The 19,756-nt window shown below is 37.7% G+C and overlaps 1 protein-coding gene across 2 annotated transcripts in view; it reads left to right on the top strand.

The window, feature by feature from the left end:
- Positions 1-327: 327 nt before the first annotated feature.
- The window catches only part of SNX6 (sorting nexin 6), a 28,439-nt gene continuing 9,010 nt past the window's right edge, over positions 328-19,756 (top strand). The window contains exons 1-12 of one of the 2 annotated variants that reach the window (XM_064658585.1): positions 328-407; positions 564-611; positions 6,127-6,231; positions 6,990-7,100; positions 8,552-8,673; positions 10,639-10,762; positions 11,996-12,091; positions 13,414-13,519; positions 15,951-16,026; positions 17,275-17,314; positions 18,462-18,548; positions 19,442-19,601. In XM_064658585.1, coding sequence (XP_064514655.1) covers positions 402-407; positions 564-611; positions 6,127-6,231; positions 6,990-7,100; positions 8,552-8,673; positions 10,639-10,762; positions 11,996-12,091; positions 13,414-13,519; positions 15,951-16,026; positions 17,275-17,314; positions 18,462-18,548; positions 19,442-19,601 — 1,081 coding nt within the window. In that variant the 5' untranslated portion in view covers positions 328-401. Of the gene's footprint in view, positions 408-560; positions 612-6,126; positions 6,232-6,989; positions 7,101-8,551; positions 8,674-10,638; positions 10,763-11,995; positions 12,092-13,413; positions 13,520-15,950; positions 16,027-17,274; positions 17,315-18,461; positions 18,549-19,441; positions 19,602-19,756 lie in introns of both variants that reach the window. The other variant, XM_064658584.1, reaches the window with a different exon arrangement.

Raw genomic sequence — 19,756 nt, 5'->3', positions numbered from 1 at the left:
CCTGCGCTCCGGGAACGCCCTGCGCCCTCAACACCCGCGGGCCGGTGCTCACCAGCCCCAACCCCGACACCCGAGCAGGAGGAAACCGAGGCGCTGCCACACACGCGGCCGCTATCGCCGCGTCCGGGGGCGGTCCCGCTCCTCTCCACCGCCCCGCAGCCGCCGCCGCACTCCGTCCCTCCCTCCCGCCGCGCCCGCTGCCCTCGCTGCCCTCCCCGCCCTCCCCGCTCTCCCCGCTCTCCCTGCCCTCCCCGCTCTCCCTCCCCTCCCCTCCGCTCAGCGGCCGCTCCCTCGCGAGAGGCGCCGCTCGGCGCCGCCGCCCCGCCCCGCCCCGCCCCGCCCCGCGCGCCGCAGCCCCGCCCGGCCGCGGCTCCGGCGGGCGCAGAGCGCCGCGAGCAGCCATGATGGTGGGTCTGGGGCGGCCGCGGGTTGGGCCGGGGCGGGCGGGCGGCGCGGCCGGTCATTAACCTGTGCGCTTTGTCTCCCCACACCCTCCCTGTCGCCGGCCTTGCCGCTCCGCGCCCCCCGGCCTGCGCCACCGCCTTCGCCTCGCCCCCAAGCAGGAAGGCTCGGACGACGGCCCAGATTTCCTCTCGGAGGAGGACCGAGGTGTAAGTGCCGCGGGAGGCGTCGAGACCCCGGCGCCTGGGGCTGGGCGGGGGAGGGCAGGGTCGGTCCCTCCGCGGGGGCCTCCGGGCGCTGGCGGCCCGAGCCCGCCGCGTGGGTGCCGGGAGGGAGGCGGGATGCTGGGCGGCGGGGTCGCGGCTGCCTGTCCGCCCGCCGGGACCTGCGCCTGGCACAGCCGAAATCGGCGTCTGTGTGCAGCCTTGGCTGCTCATTGTTCTGTCACACAAGTTTTGGAAGGACAGTTCTTTCGTGCTCTCGTTGGAACGGCTCGGGAGGGGGTTGTGTGTGTGCCTGGGGATCGATGTTCTCTCCCTGCGGGCCCCTCCCGCCGCACGCTCCCGGCAAGGCCGGTACTGCCCAGGCTGACCAGCCCTGGGGAGCACCAGATTCCATCTCCAGCCGTCAGCCAGGGCCTGGGTGATGCAGTCCTGCCCCTCTTCTCCCTTCAGGCCTTAGGGACTCTCCCGTAGATAACAATGGGACATTTACATAGCAGGCACATGCTGCATAATAAACCCTTTATTGAAAAGAAGTTCTGTTGTTGGGACAGAATGCCACAGTTATGCTTTTTACTGAGAAAACCTTTTTCTCTGCCCTTCTGTTTCTTGCCTTCGTTTCTCTTCTGACTGTCGCATCCATCTTTCCTTAACTTGCTGCCTCACTTAAGCAACAAATCAGCTAATACAGTATAATTCACTCACACCAATTACCCCTCTTGCTTATTATCTTAAAAAAGACCAACTGAGGAAGATAGAAGAGCAGCTTCAGGGTTGCTTAGGTTGCCTTGGCTGTTGTGGTTATTGAAGTGACTACATACAGTTTATCAGTAAAAAATACAAAAATCTGAGAAACGCTGTGTTGGTATAAACTTTAATCATGTATGTATGTTGCACTCAGGTGTCAAATACAATTTTAAGTACTAAATTAGTTTTGACTGTATGCATGCGGTAGGAACTCAGTGTTTCATGTTCCAGTTTATGACCAGAAATTAAAAACGGCATTCTAATATTGTATTGGGCCAATTCTGGCTACTGAAAACCTTTTGCCTTTAATTTTGCAGCTACTTTAGTAAGAATACTGGATAAAAAAGAGAGAAGGTGGAAATTGTTTTTGTCCTTTGAGTGTCTTCAGAAGAAAGACCAAAGAACTTGTTAGTTGTGGAATTGTATTTTACGTAGGTTCTCCCTGGTACTTAGGAACACACTTTGATATGCACAGTTAAGTTGTCTTTATCTGAAGGTGCAGGTAGAACACAACAATGCAGATCTGACCTCCTTTGAAACTTGTTTGTTGGGTTGGTTATTAGTTTTCCAAGGCTGGGTTCTCAGAGTTCACAAGGTAATTTGAAAACCTTAAGAAATCCCTTAGCAGTCTTGTTTGTACTGTTGTAAAACTTACATCATTTCAGTTGGCCAAGTCCAGTCTTTTTTTTTCCCCTCCCCCATCTTCATCCAGCACTAAAGAATTAAACCAAAATAGTGTCCTTCTCGTTTCCCTAATTTTTTTTAGGTTTCTTTTTTTCAATCATCAGTCACTCTGGGGTTATTTTTTACTGCTGTGTAAATCCCTAGGGTTAAAACACAAGTTGTTAGCTGCATGGTTTTGATTGTGATACAGAAAATTAATCAAAAGCAATATGGCAATCTGTTCATGAATGGGTTTGCTATGCTTTAATCTTCAAAACAGTATAATTTTTTTCTTAGTGGAATAGTAAAAATAGACATCTTTTCATAAAGTGATTCCCTGGTTCTGATTTGCAATTACATTTCCTCTGTTTGCAATTAAAAAACGAGTAGGTCAAGCCTTTATTTGAAAGCATGGATGGCAACTTCTGGTTGGAGTAGTTGAGCTTTTAGTTTTGAAAATCAGTACTCTTGCCTCTGTGGAATTCAGATATTGCTATGACAACTGTACTTTTAATGCTGCAGGATCATGTTCATCAGCTACAGTTAAGTTTAACCGTGGGGTGATGGGATGAAAAGAGGGCTGGAGTTTATGCTGATGCCACATAGAACAGTAATTCTCAAACAATTGTGTTATACCATATGGAGCCTTTTCCAGAGAACTGTAAAACAGAGCACTTCGAATCATCTTTGAGGAAGTAGCTGTGGGTGGTCTGTAGAAGGAGCTTATTGTAAATGCTCTGCATAAAATGAACTTCTGGGAATTGCTTTTCTAAATTTCACTTAGGAAGATACTATTGAGTTCGCTTGGAGTAACACAGTTCCTGTTGGGATTTTTGTGCTCTCTCTAATGTAAACAGTATGTGCTTTGAAAAGCGGTACAGTGTTGCTCTACTAGTACCATCTTGTGTATTTTATATAGATATAAACTTCAGCTGACTTGGCTAACACTCTTGTCTACTCATGCAGAGGAAATGAGCTATCCCTTAGAACAGGTCTGCTGGAAACATAATGCTGTGAAGACACTTAGGAAGCTTTTGTTGTAAAGGTATTGTTTGTCCCCTTGCTCTGTGTTTTTATCTGCCTGTAAAGAACTCGCTGAAGAAAGGGTCCTTTTTCTCTAACATTTTTGAAAGACCTTAGAGCATAAAAGTTGGTGTTAATGGTTGCATTACCTAGGAATGTAGGGCTTAGTTGTTTTTCCCTTGCCTCTATCGGCTTCCTTCCATTATCATTTGAAGTATAATTGATTCCTAAGCAAGAGCTTAGATGCTAAAATCCTCTCTTTGCATTGTGTTCTCTTTTAGTACTGTAACATCATTTAGCCAGAGTTTTGGCTTCTGGTATTTTCTAGACCCTTTGAATAAAACAGGGACTTTCTTAGTAAAGCATAGAAAACTGTAAAGTAGCTAGAACAAATTAGTTTTTGTTTTGCAAGTTGTTCAGCATGGATGTAGAGTACGTATCTAAGCATGAAATTATTATGTGATTTGTATGTATTAGACTTGGAGAGGGGCAAGATAAAAAGGGACTGTATCTTACCTCTGTCTTTTCCATACTTTAAGGTACTTTCAGTTTTCATCCATATCAGACTTCTTTTAGTTTTTCATTTCCTACTTCCTTTATAACTAGAAAACCATCCATTGGTGGTAGTTTTCTTTTGTAGTGATGAAGAGTTTGCTTAAGTTTGTTGTGCAATGATGTTGTTGGTGAATTCAATTTCCAGTAATGCAAAGTGAACCTTGTGTCACATGAATACATTTAAAGTCCTTCAATTTTCTGATTGTCTTTGACACCTTTCATAAATGCTTCATTACCATTGCATACAAAAATGTTCCCCCTTGGCAGTCAGGCTACATAGCATAATTTAACATATGATTAAACTCTTCAAAACTGTTACAGACTTAACTCAGTATAAATCAGATACTCCTTTACAGTTGTATGCTGTGAGTGAAGTTGTCGTGTTTTGTTCTTAGTTTTCTTAGCACAGATAAGAGTTCTGTATCTAAAGTTGTGAATAGTGCATATGACCAGGGTGCCCTACATACATTCTAGTGACAGACTTGATTGGCTGTTGTACTGAATCTTAGAATTTTGTGTAGTACTACTTTGTAAAAAAAAAAAAAAAAGGAGGTGGAAAAGTGTTTTGGTAGAAATATTTGTGACCTGTGAAAGATTACAAAAATGCCATTTAGATAATCCAGACTATTTGCTGAGATTACCATGTCTGTTAATGTATCCTGGGGGGACTGGAGAAAAACAAGCAGTACCCCAGACAGTGTAACCACAAAAACCTTTTTTACACACTGAAAAATGTGGTGTCATGGCATACAGGAGACATTGGTATGTCATTATATTTTTCTTTCCTAAATTAGATACTAAGAACATTGTAAACTCAGTAGGAGCTAGGAGATTCTGCCTCTGTGAATTGATCTGCAAGGGACTGTTTTGTGATAATATGCCTTTGTACGAGGCGGTGACCCTCTAAACCTTGGGAAAACAAAACAAAACAAAAGGCAATGCCTTAATCAGGTGTCTGCATATGTTACTGGGTGGTCATTTTAATGATTTCCAACTTTGCTTTAAGGAAAAGCTATTACTACTTGTGTAATAGCTATTGAACTCTTACATTTTGCTAGCCTAGCAGAATATGCTAGACTGCATGATTTTGGTTTACTTTAATACACTAATTCTAAGATACATTAGTCTGGTTGCTGCTCCATAGACAACAGTTTTCCACACATTGAGGGTAGTTAGAGTGGGATCTGGCCATTGTGATTTAAGATAAAGATAACTGATGGAAAGCAAAATGTGGCAGTTGATGCTTCTCCCCTACTGCTGCTCCCGTGGCTTACAGAGCTACCTTCAAAATCTGCTCGCGTGTAACCTTTGTACTGTGTGTTGTTGATACTTAAAGCATTTTTGTACTTAAGTATGGACTTCAAAATGCAATCCTGAAAAGATTTGCATGGAAAAAGGTCTATATCTTTGTAAGGCAAAACATTTTTATACTGTAGAACAGGATATTTGTAGAAAAAATGCATCATGAAAAGAAGACACAGTGTCTCAGTAAAAAGTATGCTTCATGAGCATGACGTTGAAATATTTTTTGACACTTATTTCAGAGAAGATTTCAGAGTTAGCCTTAGTACTTGTAAAAACATTCTGAATGTTGGTTGGTCATGATGAAATTGTCATGGAACAAATTCCTCTATAACAAGGGTGCAAGAGCGAGGGGACTTGAATTTCCAGTTGGAGTCTAGAAGCAGTTAGTTGCAGCAAGTACTGTTGAAGCGAGTTACTGCCAAATATTGTGGTGCTCAGATAATATTCCAGTTTTTCTATATTTGATCACTGTCTCATTTTTTTCAATATGACTTTGGAATTACTTTGTAAGAGAGTTTGGGTTTCATGTCTTGTAGAAAAAATATGCGTATTCCTTGCACTTTTGCCATTTTGAAGATACTGAAATTTTGGGTTTGAGTTTTTTGGTTGTGGGGGTTTCAGAAAAATATCCCTGAGAAGACTTAGTTCTGTAAAACTCTGGATATTATTTTTAAGCTTTTTAAATATATTATGAGAAACATTAAACAGAAAAATAGTGTAAGAAAATATGAGTAAATCAGGTCTTTAACAGCTCTTTCTTTGAAAGATAGGACCACATTTCTCCTTAAAAGTACCTTCCCAGCTGTTAGTATCTTTATAATTACCTTCACAAGTACATTTACTTAGAGCAGGTTGTCAATTCAGAGGAGTGAGGGGAATGAAGAGAATAATGAAGGAAAAAACCTTCCAAACTTGCTGCTGTCTGTAAATGTACTTTGACTATCTCAATTACTAGCAAGGTAACAATATACAGAAATGAAAATAGTGCACTAACAAAGAGTACTGTAAAGGAGATTATTATTTGTATAGTTATTTGTGCTATAAGGAGTGCTACTGGGATTTCTTTTTTTGCTGAGAATAATCTTTTAATGTTGGAGTTTTTTGTAATCTGTCTTCAGCATTGCAGGATCAGTGTTCTTCTTAGAGGAGAATAAAGGAAATATAATTAACTTTTTTTTTAAATTAAGCTAAATAGATTTTTCTTTTTTAGCTTCGAGCAATAAATGTAGATCTCCAGACTGATGCTGCTCTGCAAGTGGATATCTCAGATGCACTCAGTGAGAGGGATAAAGTGAAATTCACTGTCCATACAAAGGTAAAAACTTGAATTTGTAAACTCAACACTTTCTTAATTATATACAAAAGAAAGTTTACTTAAACTGTTTATTGAAACAATCACTGCCCTAGTCCTGTAGGCCACATGATTTCTGCTACAAGCCAGAATGTCATTGGCCTTTCTGGCCACCTGGGCACACTGTGGCTCATGTTCAGCTGCTGTCAGCCAACACTGCCAGGTCCTTTTCCACCAGGAAGCTTTCTAGCTGCTCTGCTCCCAGTCTGTAGCACTGCTTGGGGTTCTTAGGACCCAACGGCAGGACCTGTCACTTTGCCTTGTTGAACATCACAGAACTGGCCTCGGTCCAGGGATCCAGCCAGTTCAGATCCCTCTGTAGAGTCTTCCTGCCCTCCAGCAGATTGTCTCCACCTGACCTGGTGTCATATGCAAACTGACTGAGGATACACTCCATCCTCTCATCCAGGTCACAGATAAAGATGCTAAACAGAATTCCAAGATTAAATGGATAAAATATTAAACATATCTCCAAGGGCAGAGACTCCACAACCTTTTTGGACAACCTATTCCAATTGATTGCTGCACTAATTAAGATGAGGGTAATTACTGCTGAATGAACTTTTTTTTTGTGTCAAATCCTTACTTGGATGATTCATTTATTTTTACAGGGACATTTCTGTTGTTCCTTCAAGGTGCTTCTCATACAGTAATGAAAAACACTGATTTTTTTGTTGTTTTTTTTGCCCCACCCATAATTCTACCTCCTTTCCCCCCTCTAGAGTTCCTTACCAAATTTCAAACAAAATGAATTTTCTGTTGTCCGGCAACATGAAGAGTTTATTTGGCTTCACGATTCTTTTGTTGAGAATGAGGACTATGCTGGCTATATCGTAAGTACTGGTGTTCTTTCGGTTTATATGCAACATTTTCTGTGGGCTGTATCAAAAGTACTTGAGACTGCTTTTAAATGCCGTAGAAACAGCAGGTGTTCATTCCTTCTAAAATCAGATCAGCTTCTCTAATACTTAACTTCGTGCAATTACACAAATTTCATGGTTGAAGCAAGCTTGGAGAAAAGTTACAGTAGTTGTAATACTTTCTTCCCTTTTTCTCATAAGGAATGAGTAGTTTCATCTCTCTCCAAGTGCACGTTAGGCTACTGTGTTAAAAGTGTGAGAGATAGCTGAGCTGTGGTATTGTTTTTGCAAGCTAATGTTAGAAGTTTCATGTTGCTTTTGTTTTAGCTAGAATTGCAGAGTGAAATAATTAGACTTTGCCAGTTTTCATTATAAAGATCAGAATCTTTTTACCGTAAATCAGAGTGGGGGAAACCAATACAAATATCATGTAGAACTACAGAGAACTTCAATACACAATAACTCAAGGTTTGAAGTTTATTTCAAGCCACCAGAGACAAGAGGTCTCAAAATAGTCACCTTATGATAGCACATATTAAAAATGGATACTGCTGTTCATACATTAATTGCAAATAGGAATATTTGTCATCTTGGTATGAAAGGTATTCATTTTGTGTTTCGGGGGTGTCTGCTGATGTAGAAGGTAAACAGATATTTCTAATTCATTAGGGGGTACATTATAATGAGTATAGTCTGTGATGTATCATACCCTTCTTGAGCTAGTCTTTTCTTAGTCAGCAACGCTGTTTGAAGTAACTAGACCTTCAGTGTGTTAATAACTAGCTTCAGATAGTTGACTGTCTAGATGCTGGATTTTTTGTTTTTTGTAATGTGTTAATATAATGGGCCCATATCAGTAAACTAAAATTTAAGCATAGTTTAGGTTTGTTCTGTGTCCCTTTCCTGACAGCAATTCAGGATTAGTTTGACTGTGGCGTTTACTGTGTGCTTTGTTGTTTCAACAGATGCATCTTTAATGTCAACAGTGCTGCAAGAAAGCGCTGGTGTCTGCAAACAACAGGGAATGGTTTTCTTGGTTTAAAGTCTCTGGGAGTTATAAATGGATGGTGTGAAAACAGTTGTGTAATACCAAATAAGCTAAACCAAAACTCATTAGAAAATAATGATCTCAGGCTTTAATTCATCGTCATGGGAAAGCTAGGTATTATTTGGTTTCTGTTGTAATTAAACTGAAGCCATTAGTTCATACTTTAGTAATCTTCAAGGACACTTGACCAAAATTGGTATAGTAATGTGGCACTTATAACTCATGAATGAGAGACTTCATCTAGAAATGCTATAATGAATGATGGAAGAGAGAGCCATATATTAAAAGGCTGCAGGCAACCTACAGTTCCTGTACTGAATGGCTGTTGTTTGATTGAGAAGATGAGAGATTAAAAAAAATTTGGATTCAATTCCAGATTCCACCAGCACCACCCAGGCCTGACTTTGATGCCTCCAGGGAGAAATTGCAGAAACTTGGAGAAGGGGAAGGATCGATGACTAAAGAAGAATTCACCAAGATGAAACAAGAACTGGAAGCGTATGTAGACTTGATTACTACTTTATATCTTTATTTATTTATATCCCAAAACTTTTAAAGCCGTTGGCTGTCCCATGTTTCCGATTTCAGCGTAACGGTTCTCTGTGAGATACAGGCTTGAGAATCCAGTTGCTACATAACCAGGGTTAATCTTAGTGATCATGATCAGTGCCATTAGGAAAATTGTAGAAATAATTTCATGGAAGATCTTCTGAAACAGGAAAAATAAATTGGCTTGTTCTTGTACATTCTTCTGTAAGAAAGAACCTAGTTAGATACTTTTCTTCACAGAACATCTGCAAAGGGCAGAGATAACCTCTATCTATCTTAGTTTTGGTGTTCCACATTTTAAAAGCATAATGAGACTTTAAGTTTATACATGTAGGGATTGACGTAGGGAGTTTTGCATGTGATTGGTAGTGGAAACATACATGCCAACCTTCTGTTCCCCAAGAAATACGAAGATTACTAGAAAATATTTTTTGACACTTTTTTTTTTGTTGCTTTTGCACAAGGAGAATATACTTCCTGAAAACAGTGTTTTCCCTTACTATGAATTTAATTTATATTGAAATATCTGCTCTGAGGCTTCTTGTTCCATATTGAGTTACACAGTGAAGTTTCTCCTTGCTTCGTCCATTTTCCTTATCATGCATTCACTTCTTTGATCTTTTTCCTGTCATTGGTTTCAGTTTTCAAGTGTATATTTACGCTGCTTCTAGACTGCTTCTATCAAGAGCTCTGAATTGGCAAGAAAAGTACATAGAACTCTTAGAACTGCTGCTTTCTCTCCGAACTTCAGCTGCTGTGAGCAAATGTCTTAAAAAGCTCTGTATTAGTGATATGTACAACATAATTTACAGCAGAGTAGATATACACTTCATATGCAGAAAACTGGAAATTAGCAAAACACTATAGATTTTAAAGAATCTGGTTTTCCAGCGGCCCTGATCATGATTCTCTTGTGGTCTGGTTAGGGGTTGGATAACACAGAAAACTTTGGGTTTCTTCTACTGCCACCTCCATCCTCTGCATCCTCCTTTTTTGTCTTCACTGAATGACTACTACTCTCACTGAGATCAAACATCTCCCAACACTGGCCCTGCTGGTTTGCTGGTATGTAAATCTTAACCTCCTTGCACATAGTGGAAGGAAAAGTGTTGATTATAATTTCACTGTTTGACCTCAGAACGGGAAAAAGAGCCCTTCCTCATTTTTAGATGAGTTACATCTTATTCACTGAATTTGCAAAGCAAAATGAATTATAGCAAACTTGTATTGATAATAATGCCTTCCTCTTAATTAAATTGCAAGTGAGTAATTGCTTTGAAGTTGAGTTGGCTGAACTGGGCAACTACGTGATTGTTATGGTTAAATGCGATTTTTTTCAGTTGTACCTACCACTTAATTTCACTTTTAGAATCACTATGAAGCAAGACATTAACGTAAGCTTCGGCTCAAAAAGGCTAGGGACTCTAATGTGAAATAAAAGACTATCTAAACAGCTAACAAAGCCACATGAACATTTAAATAAGTAAGGAGGGTGCGAATGGGCATGGGGATGGAGATGGGGAGGAAGGAATTTGCACATCAGTACATAGTGCCTAGTGACTGTAGTCTGTACTTCAGTTTCTTGATTTTTTGGGGTGCTGGGGAAAGGACAATGACATTAGGTTACACGTTCAGCAAACCAGTGTCTGTTAGCTAACTTTAAAAATCAGAGTGTATTTGTTGACTCTTCATCCAAAGTCTCTCTGTAATGTGTTCAGGCTTCACATTTCTCACTAGTGTTATCATTGTACTATTTATTTATGTCTATATCAAATATTGGAGTGATAAACTCTATTACATTTGCTTATAATTTTGTACCCTTACTGAGGATCTCTTAAAGCTGCTCACTAGGGTTATCTCAAACTTAATTGCTTCATATGAAGTTCTTATGTCTGTCTTATTTCTTGTTTTTAGTGAATATTTGGCAATATTCAAGAAGACAGTTGCAATGCATGAAGTGTTTTTGTGTCGTGTGGCAGCACATCCTATTTTGAGAAAGGATTTAAATTTCCATGTATTCTTGGAATATAATCAGGATGTGAGTATTGAAAACTGAATTGCTGGCAACAGAAATCAAGATATACTTTTATGGTAGGATGGAAAATTGATTAACAGGGCATTACCTCCTGGAGCAAATTACATCAGTTCCTTCATACCAGACATACTTGTATCATAAAAGTTAGAAATTCATTTAGTCTGTAGGATTTCATTTTCTGCCATCTGTGGAACCAAATGCACTGTGCTCTAACCTCAGCATCAAAAATATTAATGGAAATCTAGTATATTTTGAATTAAGAAGATGAGCTTTCGGTGGTGATTTCACATGACATTATACTTTTCCACTCTGACTGAAGTTTTTTCTGTTGTTGTGAGGAAGAATGATACAAGAAAGATGGAACATTAATTTTTAGGATCTGGAATTGTGGTATAAATTCTGCTGCCAACAAAACTAGAGAGAATTTCTAATTAAATGTTTGTGATGAGTAAAGCCTTTTTGTTAACAATGTAAGTGAAAATTTGGTTATTTTTTTTCTAAGTATTGGACTAGTGTGGCTACCCACATGTTGCCTACTGAGTTGAGATAATGGAGAGGACTTTTTGGATTCATAACTTTGGTGGTGGAGTTAGTGGTTGGTAATATTCTGCAAACAGTTTTTAGTTACTTCTTAAAATTGCAGGAATCAACATTGAATGTTAAAGAAATCATTACAGAGAGTGGCTCAGCTGCATACATACTGTAATCAAAATATGTTACGAGGTTCCTCTGTTGCTTGATGTAGAAATGCTTATTGCTTCAGGAAGTCAGTTACCTAAACCGAGCGAACTTAGATGGACAGGAGAAGTCTGAGGAGGCTGAAACCGGCGTTAGCCTCTGTAAGTGAAAGATCTGTTATTCTACACTTAAGAGTGAGACATGGTTATATTAAGTCAGCAGCTCTGTGCGTGATAAATACTGTATTATTGATTACTGAAGTGTACATCTTGTACATTTGGTATTACCTGTAAGTGCTAGAATGTTGCTGGTCTTTTTCTTTTTTTAATTTCTAGACCAGTATTTTAGGTGATAAAGAACAATCTAGTACATGAGGTAGTCTGTCATTCTGGATGCATGGTGCCCTGTCCCCATTAGTGCAGAGTATAACACTAAGCAGAGAGCAGGAGAACCAGTTTAGGTGTAGCGAGTTATGGTATGCAGGTCTATTTAATTTTTTTTAAAGCTTTTATTGCGACCAGAAAAGGAATGAACTTGATAAATGAATTTGTTTTTCAGTTGAGTGTTCGTGGGAAAAATAAGAAAGAGAAACTTGAAGACTTCTTCAAAAATATGGTTAAATCGGCAGATGGTGTCATTGTTTCAGGAGTAAAGGTGATTATTGCTTCACATATCAAGATTGAAAATGTATTAACATTGTTGTCGCCTTTTTTTTATGAAGCAGAATTTTACATAGGTACAAAAATGGGACTTTTATAGTGATATCTAACTTAAGCATTTGTGGCCGACCATGGGAAAGAAGTTGTGGCATGGGTGCAAGATAACTAAAAGTTGGCTTGTGTGAAAGAGGGCTTTTGGTGCCCTTTCCCCCTATTTTATGAAACTAAGATTTTTTTAAATCCACAGATAATTGATAATCTGGGGATTTTTTTGTTCCAACCTGCCATTTTATATAGTGGGAAGGGGAACTTGGTTTGACAGCTGCTTCAGTTAAGAAGTTAATAACACAGTGTGAATTTTACCAGCCTAGTAGAATCCTCCTACTGTTTCAAAGCTAAGAGCAGCAGTGGAGGTGATATGATGTTTCCCACTAGATGCAAGAATGTAACTCAGACAAAAAAAAAAAAAAGAAAAAAGAAAAGTCAACTAATTTTGACTTTTTCAAAAGCTATAAGATTGGTTTTATAATAAGCATAAATTCTGCAGAGGATGGTTTTTGATCTCCTTTCTTTCTAGTGGTAACTTTCCATTTGCTACCAATTTCCAGGAGTTAAAGTTTCTAGTTTTAAAATCTTGAGTTTTGAAGCTGCTGGAAGGTGGATATAACCATGGATTAGTTATGACTTGGAGAAAAATGTAAAGTCCAAATAATAAGCATTTTTTGTAAGAACATTGTTCAAAGGCCATGTTGTAGGCTATTACATGGTATTGAGCATCTGTGTTATTTTAGAGGGTTTAAAAAAATTAATATAAACCAAGTATCTCAAACTATAATACAGAAAATAGTAAAATTTACCTGCATTTACCAAACTGAAAAAAGTCTGTCATTAAGATCAGTGCTCTGGGCTAGGAGTTCATATCATCTCTGCTGTAACCACAGCATCTGTGCAACTGGCTGACTTTCATCCCCTCTCCCTCTTTTCTAGGTAGATGTCCTTTTATTAAGTACTTGACATGTATTCTGTTTTTCTGTCACCCTTTGGTGACCCTTTAGTAGTTAGTAGTGAAATTATATCCTTCATGTGTAGTCATATAGACCTTTAAGATGCTTGTTACAAACTCTTAATTCTTATTAAATTCTTAGTAAAACTTCAGCTCATGATGTAAGTGGAAAAGAAGTCAGTTTACATAAAGGGTGTTTTAGACAAGAAAAACAGATTGCATTTGCATACAGCCATGTGTAAATTTACTCTGCAATTGCTCTGTAGAGAGTGAGTGAATACTGTTTTTTTAATTGTTTTTTTATTTTTTTGTAGGATGTGGATGACTTCTTTGAACATGAAAGAACATTCCTTGTAGAATATCACAACCGAGTCAAAGATGCCTCTGCCAAATCTGATAAAATGACAAAATCACATAAAAGTAAGGTTTTTTTTTTCCAGGGTGAAAACAGTACTAGTTAAAGTGGACAGAAGTTGTTCATGAGGAGAAGTAATTTTTTTTCTTTTTGCATGCAAAAAGTGAATTTATTTCTCCAAGCGTAGCCTTCAGATAGTCTAAATCTGAGTTTCAAAGTTTAGGCTTTGCTGTAGTAGACTAGATGGAGTAAAAACAGCCTAGTGTGACACTGAAGATACCTTGACTCTTCATGCTGTCTGCTTGAAGAGAAACATGTTATGTATTAATTTTTGAAGTCTGATTCTTAGTCATTAAGGTGTAGAGGTGGGTAATATAGCAGTCCATACGATTTTACACCTAGTGAAGTTGTTTTTTATTAGATGAGGTTGATTTCATCAGAGTGCAATTTCTTGGCACACTAGGCATTGCATTACTGTGCTAGCAAAGTTACCTTTGTTAGTAGCAAACTCCTACTTAGGAAATGAGTTCTAGACTGGGTTTCCATTTTTCATCCATTGAGAGTGGAGACTGGAATGTGTACATTCAGTAGCCTGGTTTGCAGGACCCCTTTTTTTTTTTACTGAGACAAGATTTTTCCACTTGGCTATTGATTTCTGTTCCTGAGCTGAGTGCTGGCTAATGTGATTTATGAAAGCTCTGGATAGTCTTCTCAAGTGCAGTGCATTTATTTGAGAAAATGAAAAAGCTTTGAGTTAGGACTATTGTGTTTGGCTTAGGATTACTGTGTTTTGAGAAACTCAGAAAAAAATTACCTATGTTGCCCTTGACTGTAAATTTTTGTGCCTAGATAAATCAAAATTGATCTACTAGATTCTGTCTACTTTCTTGAAGTTTGTGTTTGATTTACAGATTCTGTCTTTGCTATCTACAGTAATATAGTTCACACAAAAGCAGGTCACAAAATCATTTATTAATCTCCATTGATAAGACCTCTGAAGTGGATATTGAATGAGACATTAAACCAAGAATTTATTGAGTTCTTTTGATGCTTCTGTTATTGTTGTATGAAGGCTTAGTCTTGTAGCTTTAGTAGCTCTGCTAGGAGACAGAGTGAGTGAGTTATGGCTTAATGAACTACTAAGGGGCCCTGTGTCTGCATTCAGTTCCCACCTGAAGAGGTTTCTGGTGTTTTTGTTTGCTTTCTTAAAGTGAAAACTGAACTTCATTCATAGTAGTTAAGTGCCAAGATTTATCTACATAGTGAGGAGGCCTTTTACGTTGGTTGTAGAACCAGGAAGATCATTTGAAATGAGGTTGTAGAGGAAAGGAAAGGATTGATTAAACTCATGACAGAGCTTCAGTGGTTTTCAAACTGAAGTCACATAGGATGTTTGTTGACAACTTTTATCAAACTGCAAATTGGGACAAATGGCAGCTTTTGAAATTCTGGCTAGCAGAGTAAAGCAAAGACCTGGGAAGCTTGTTTTAGAAATGAGCAGTCTGTAGTTTATGGATAACTTGTGATTGGCAGAGAGTTGCAGGGCTTGTAAAGACACTGACTTGCTATTTCCAGCAGGAAAATCTTATGTTTATGTTGAAATGGGAGGAATAGAAGGGGAGGTTAATAGCTTCCTAACACTGTTCTTCACTGTAACCAACTGGACTGATGATGTATGGAGTAATGAATTGGGTGGAAGTTGACCCACTCATAATGTTAAAACAAGGTTATATTATTTAAAAAAACAAAATTCTGCTTAAAGGCACAAATAACAAGCAAATATATTTTTCCTGTTCATTGCTTGGATCTGCAAGAGTTTTCATCATCCACTGAGTTTATACTAAAAGCTCTTTATAAAAGTCATGTGTGCAGAAATTTGATTTTTATGATTACTATATGACAGTACCTCACTAGTCAAATTATACAGCCTTCATACAAATACCACCTCTATTTTCATTGTTTAAAATGCTTTAACACTAATGCTACTTTACCAGTGACTGTTGATGAGGTAAGGGTTTCCTGAAAACTAGACAGTACTAGGAAGTATGTTGTGCACATAGCACTCTATTTGTGGTAGTTTGGAATTTGTAGTGCTCTCAAGCACACAGAATTTTTTTGTTGTTGTTAAACTGTGATTATTATTTTTTTTCTGATAGCTTTAAACTCAGATTTAAATTCAGACTTTAACCATTGAGTTTGTACATCTTCCACCAAAACGAAACCTAACAAAGTTTCACAATAAATTTAGCCAGCAGGTTCTAATCATGTAAAATATTCCTAGGTAAATTACAGGCTGTGCAATTTGGTGAGGGCACCATTTTTATTGTGCGAAGTTATCCTTCCTAAAAAGTGACGTGATTGCAATTTTATTTCTGCTTTTGTGTACAAGTATGTCCTTTTAGAAAAACTCTTACTCTCGAAGGAAGAGAGGAACTTCAAAATTTTCAGAAAGAAGAAGAATGAAGTATTAAAACAAGTGCTTGTTTGTTTTTGTAGATGTGGCGGATGACTACAATAGAATTGGGTCTTCATTATATGCATTAGGAACACAGGACTCCACAGATATATGCAAGTAAGATATTGTTAATAATTTAAGGGTAGTTTGATAAGTAGCAGTCTTAATGGTGACCTGCTGAGATTATTAGCTCTTGTTATAAGAAAACCACAGTTTATTACAGCTATATCACATTAACATATTTTTTCTCTAGTATTTCATTTCTGTAACAGGCTGCTTTTAATATTTTTGCTTAAATATTTGTTTGTAAAAATGCTGTTTTCTGCAGTTTGTAGAAAATTACATAGTTGAGATGGAAAAGTCCTCATAGAATAAGAAAGAAACCCAATGCTTTCACAATTTTTTTAAAATAAGTACTTTGACGTGTGCAGCAAGCACAAGTATCAGTCTGAGTATATAGATTTTTTTTGAGTGTTCTCTGTACCAACGTCTTGAAAAACAGTTGTGCTGTTCTGGCACATTTAGGCAAATAAAGGAATCTACAGAGATCCCCAGAACTTTGAAAATAGAAGAGGGTCTTTATGTACAGATGTTTGTCCTTTAATCTTTTACTGATTTGCTTGAAGATGGAGTTTGGTGTATCTGCAAGTAAAACTTAGTTAACTAACTTAAAGATGTCAGTGTTGTGAATATGCATGCGTAGTTCATTAGTGTGAAATTAGTGTCACTGTGATGAGAGGTAGGAGATGAATATGAAAGTTAACTTATTTTTATTAATTTACCTGAATTACAGTTATATACTTTCAAATGTGTTGATAGCTTACATATCAGTTACCTTGTTAAGAGTATTTATATTTGTTGTAGTCTGTTAGGGTCTGTCAGAAATCACATCTGTCTTCTGTCAAAATAGTATAATTTGACTGTAATTTAGTCTGCTGTTAGACTGAAGCCTTGTATTGTCTCCTGTGATGAAGATGTGCCCCATGTTTACTGTGTGAAGAAAAGTACATTCAACTTAAGTAAAGGACACCAGATAAAAGTGTAAGACAGTTAACCAGGGTGCTGGTGTTTGGGCTTTAATTCACAGAAGCATAAAGAATCCTTGAGAAGCTCTGCAGTTATTCTTCAGTAAAACCCATCCATCTGTTATGCTTTGTTTGTCCTTTGCCTTTTCGTAGTTGCACAGTTCCTAGATGTTTGAAGTGCTACAGTTTGAAACTAGTGTGTTCTCGGAGTTCTGTGAATTACAATTCTAAGCTGTGCTTTTGCAGTCTTTTTTGCCAGACACAGACTGTATTGTGAGTTCTAGAAAGTAATTAGACTGTTCAAATTAATGTTGTAATATAAGCTGTTTCCTCTGTGCAGGTTTTTTCTGAAGGTGTCAGAGTTATTTGACAAAACAAGGGTATGTACTATGAAACTAATGTTGTGTGTCAATTAGACATTAATATGTGCATGTTTTATAGGTGCTTCTATATGAAGCATTTAAGCAATGTGTGGTAGGGAATGAGAAAGCATAAGATTTCATTCATCTGTTTTGTAAAATGATTTTGTAAAATGAACCTTAGGAATCTTCAGTCTGTTAAACATTTCTTGGCAGTCTTCCTGTAATACGCTAGTAAAGCTTCTGTTCCTCTAAAATGCAGAAAGATCTTCCATAACTGTTACTGCGTATCACATGACTTGTTATGGATAAAAGAAATGAAGAAATGTAATCCTTAATCCAAAAAATGGTGCTGCTTTCTTCTGGGACCAAGATCTGTTTCTGCAGTTACTTGAGTTGGAAATACTACTGCTGATGCTTCTAAGCAGATTTTCAAATATCTTCTCTCTTTTGCCTTATTTGTTTGGCTTCCTAGAAAGCAGATGTATCAGGAAAACTTTCAAATGAAAAATGTGTGCATTTCCTAATACACAATTGTATCTGCATAAATATGTACTTCAAAGAAAATTAACAGAAGTACTTGCTTTGACTCAAAATGTTGCATTTTAGAAATTATTTTTTTTAAATTAGGGTTTTAAATATGCACCTATAAACTCTGTTTCTAAATTCATAGAAATATTTGTTTCAAATACAAGCAAATTAATTTATTGGTCTTTTTAGAGCATTTAGTACAAGCAGTTACAAAACTAGTCTGCAAAGGTGCCTTAAAAATTGGTTTTCCTTTGATCTCAGCAACAACATAAAACTTCTTGTGCAACTCTTAATACAAGCTTTTGTTTCTCTGAGGTTTTTCTAGCATATGATCTATATAGTTGATATTGGGGGTAAAAAAAAGCTGTGTGTAACATAGAAATCTAGTTGTCAATTACTGCTCACACAGTAGGTTATTGCTTACATTTTAATACAAAATCCTAATACTGCTTCTCCTTTTGCATGTTTTCTGTCAATAATGTCTGATCTTAGTTTTTGAAAAAGACAATCTGTCATGTACTGTATATTTTACATTGAATTTGTATCATACAAGTGAATACCCATGTTTTTAACTTGATGCTTTTACTTACTGTTTTTCTGTTTGGTGGTGGTGTTTTGTTTTGTTTTGTTTTTCCAGAAAATAGAGGCTCGGGTATCTGCTGATGAAGATCTTAAACTTTCTGATCTTCTGAAATATTACCTTAGGGAATCTCAAGCTGCTAAGGTGAATTTATGGGTCTTTGTTCAGTGGCACTGTGTTTCTTTGACATAAAAAAAAAAGAGAGAGAGAAAGTGATAAGGGATGATCTTGAGAAACACACAATATAGACAGGTTAAAATGCCGCCACCTCTAGCCTGTAATTTCTCCCTTAACTGTAAAACCTGTATCTCTCTTGTATGTAAGGAGTAACAATGCAGTTGCTGACTGTGGGACTGACTGTGGAACTGTGTCGAGGCCAAATCATGCAGTATAACAAAAAAAACAGTCGAAGAGCTGTTTGTGAATTCTTTGTGTGTTTGCAATGTGTTTGGTGCTTGTAAGTGCAAGCAATGCTACCTTTCTTTAAATATTAAATTGGATACTCCATATGATCTACTAGTGCTGATACAAAAACACGTGGGCCAAATTTGATACTCTGTGGCTACAGAAAATCTAATTCTTATTGTCGTTGGATGTAAGGTGATGAAATAACATCACAGAATGAGGAAGCATTGGATGAAAAATATCTCTAGATAGATGATCACAGCAATAACTATGGCGCAGCAAAATGTTACTGATGTTTCTTGGGCCTTCTGTGTATTTAAAATACGTAATCTAAATGTAGTTTGTTTCTAATCTAAGAAGCTGTGAATTTCCTATAATTTGCCTTTTTAGGCTTTTTGGAGTTTTGTCTAAGCCATCTGGTGCTAGCCTCTGTCAAACAAGATGGAGGCCAAACAGTATTATGTTGTGGGTCTTGCAGGATGAACTAAGTGAATGCAAATTATTTAGTAAGAACTGAAATACAGCAAGAAGAACTAAAATTAATTAGATTTTTTTTAATTACTTGGTATATAATAAAATCCTTGGGTAGAGTCTTGTAAACTCTAAACAAACTTTATGGGATTTTTTTATAGGATCTCCTATACAGAAGATCTAGGTCACTAGTGGATTATGAAAATGCTAATAAGGCATTGGATAAAGCAAGAGCAAAAAATAAAGATGTGCTGCAAGCTGAAACTACTCAACAAATATGTTGTCAGAAATTTGAGAAAATTTCTGAATCGGCAAAACAAGGTATTTGGGTGGTCCTTGATCCTATATTACTACTTGAAAATTAACAGATTTTAGGATGCTATTAATGAGAATACATTTTTGTAATGTTTCCTAAGGAAGGCTATTATTTTTTACTCAGTATTTACTTATTTTAGAAAGTTCAAATTATACTTTTC

The sequence above is a fragment of the Pseudopipra pipra genome, chromosome 6 (assembly GCF_036250125.1).
Source record: "Pseudopipra pipra isolate bDixPip1 chromosome 6, bDixPip1.hap1, whole genome shotgun sequence".
Taxonomy (NCBI): Eukaryota; Metazoa; Chordata; class Aves; order Passeriformes; family Pipridae; genus Pseudopipra; species Pseudopipra pipra.
This window is presented reverse-complemented; position numbering and strand designations above follow the sequence as displayed.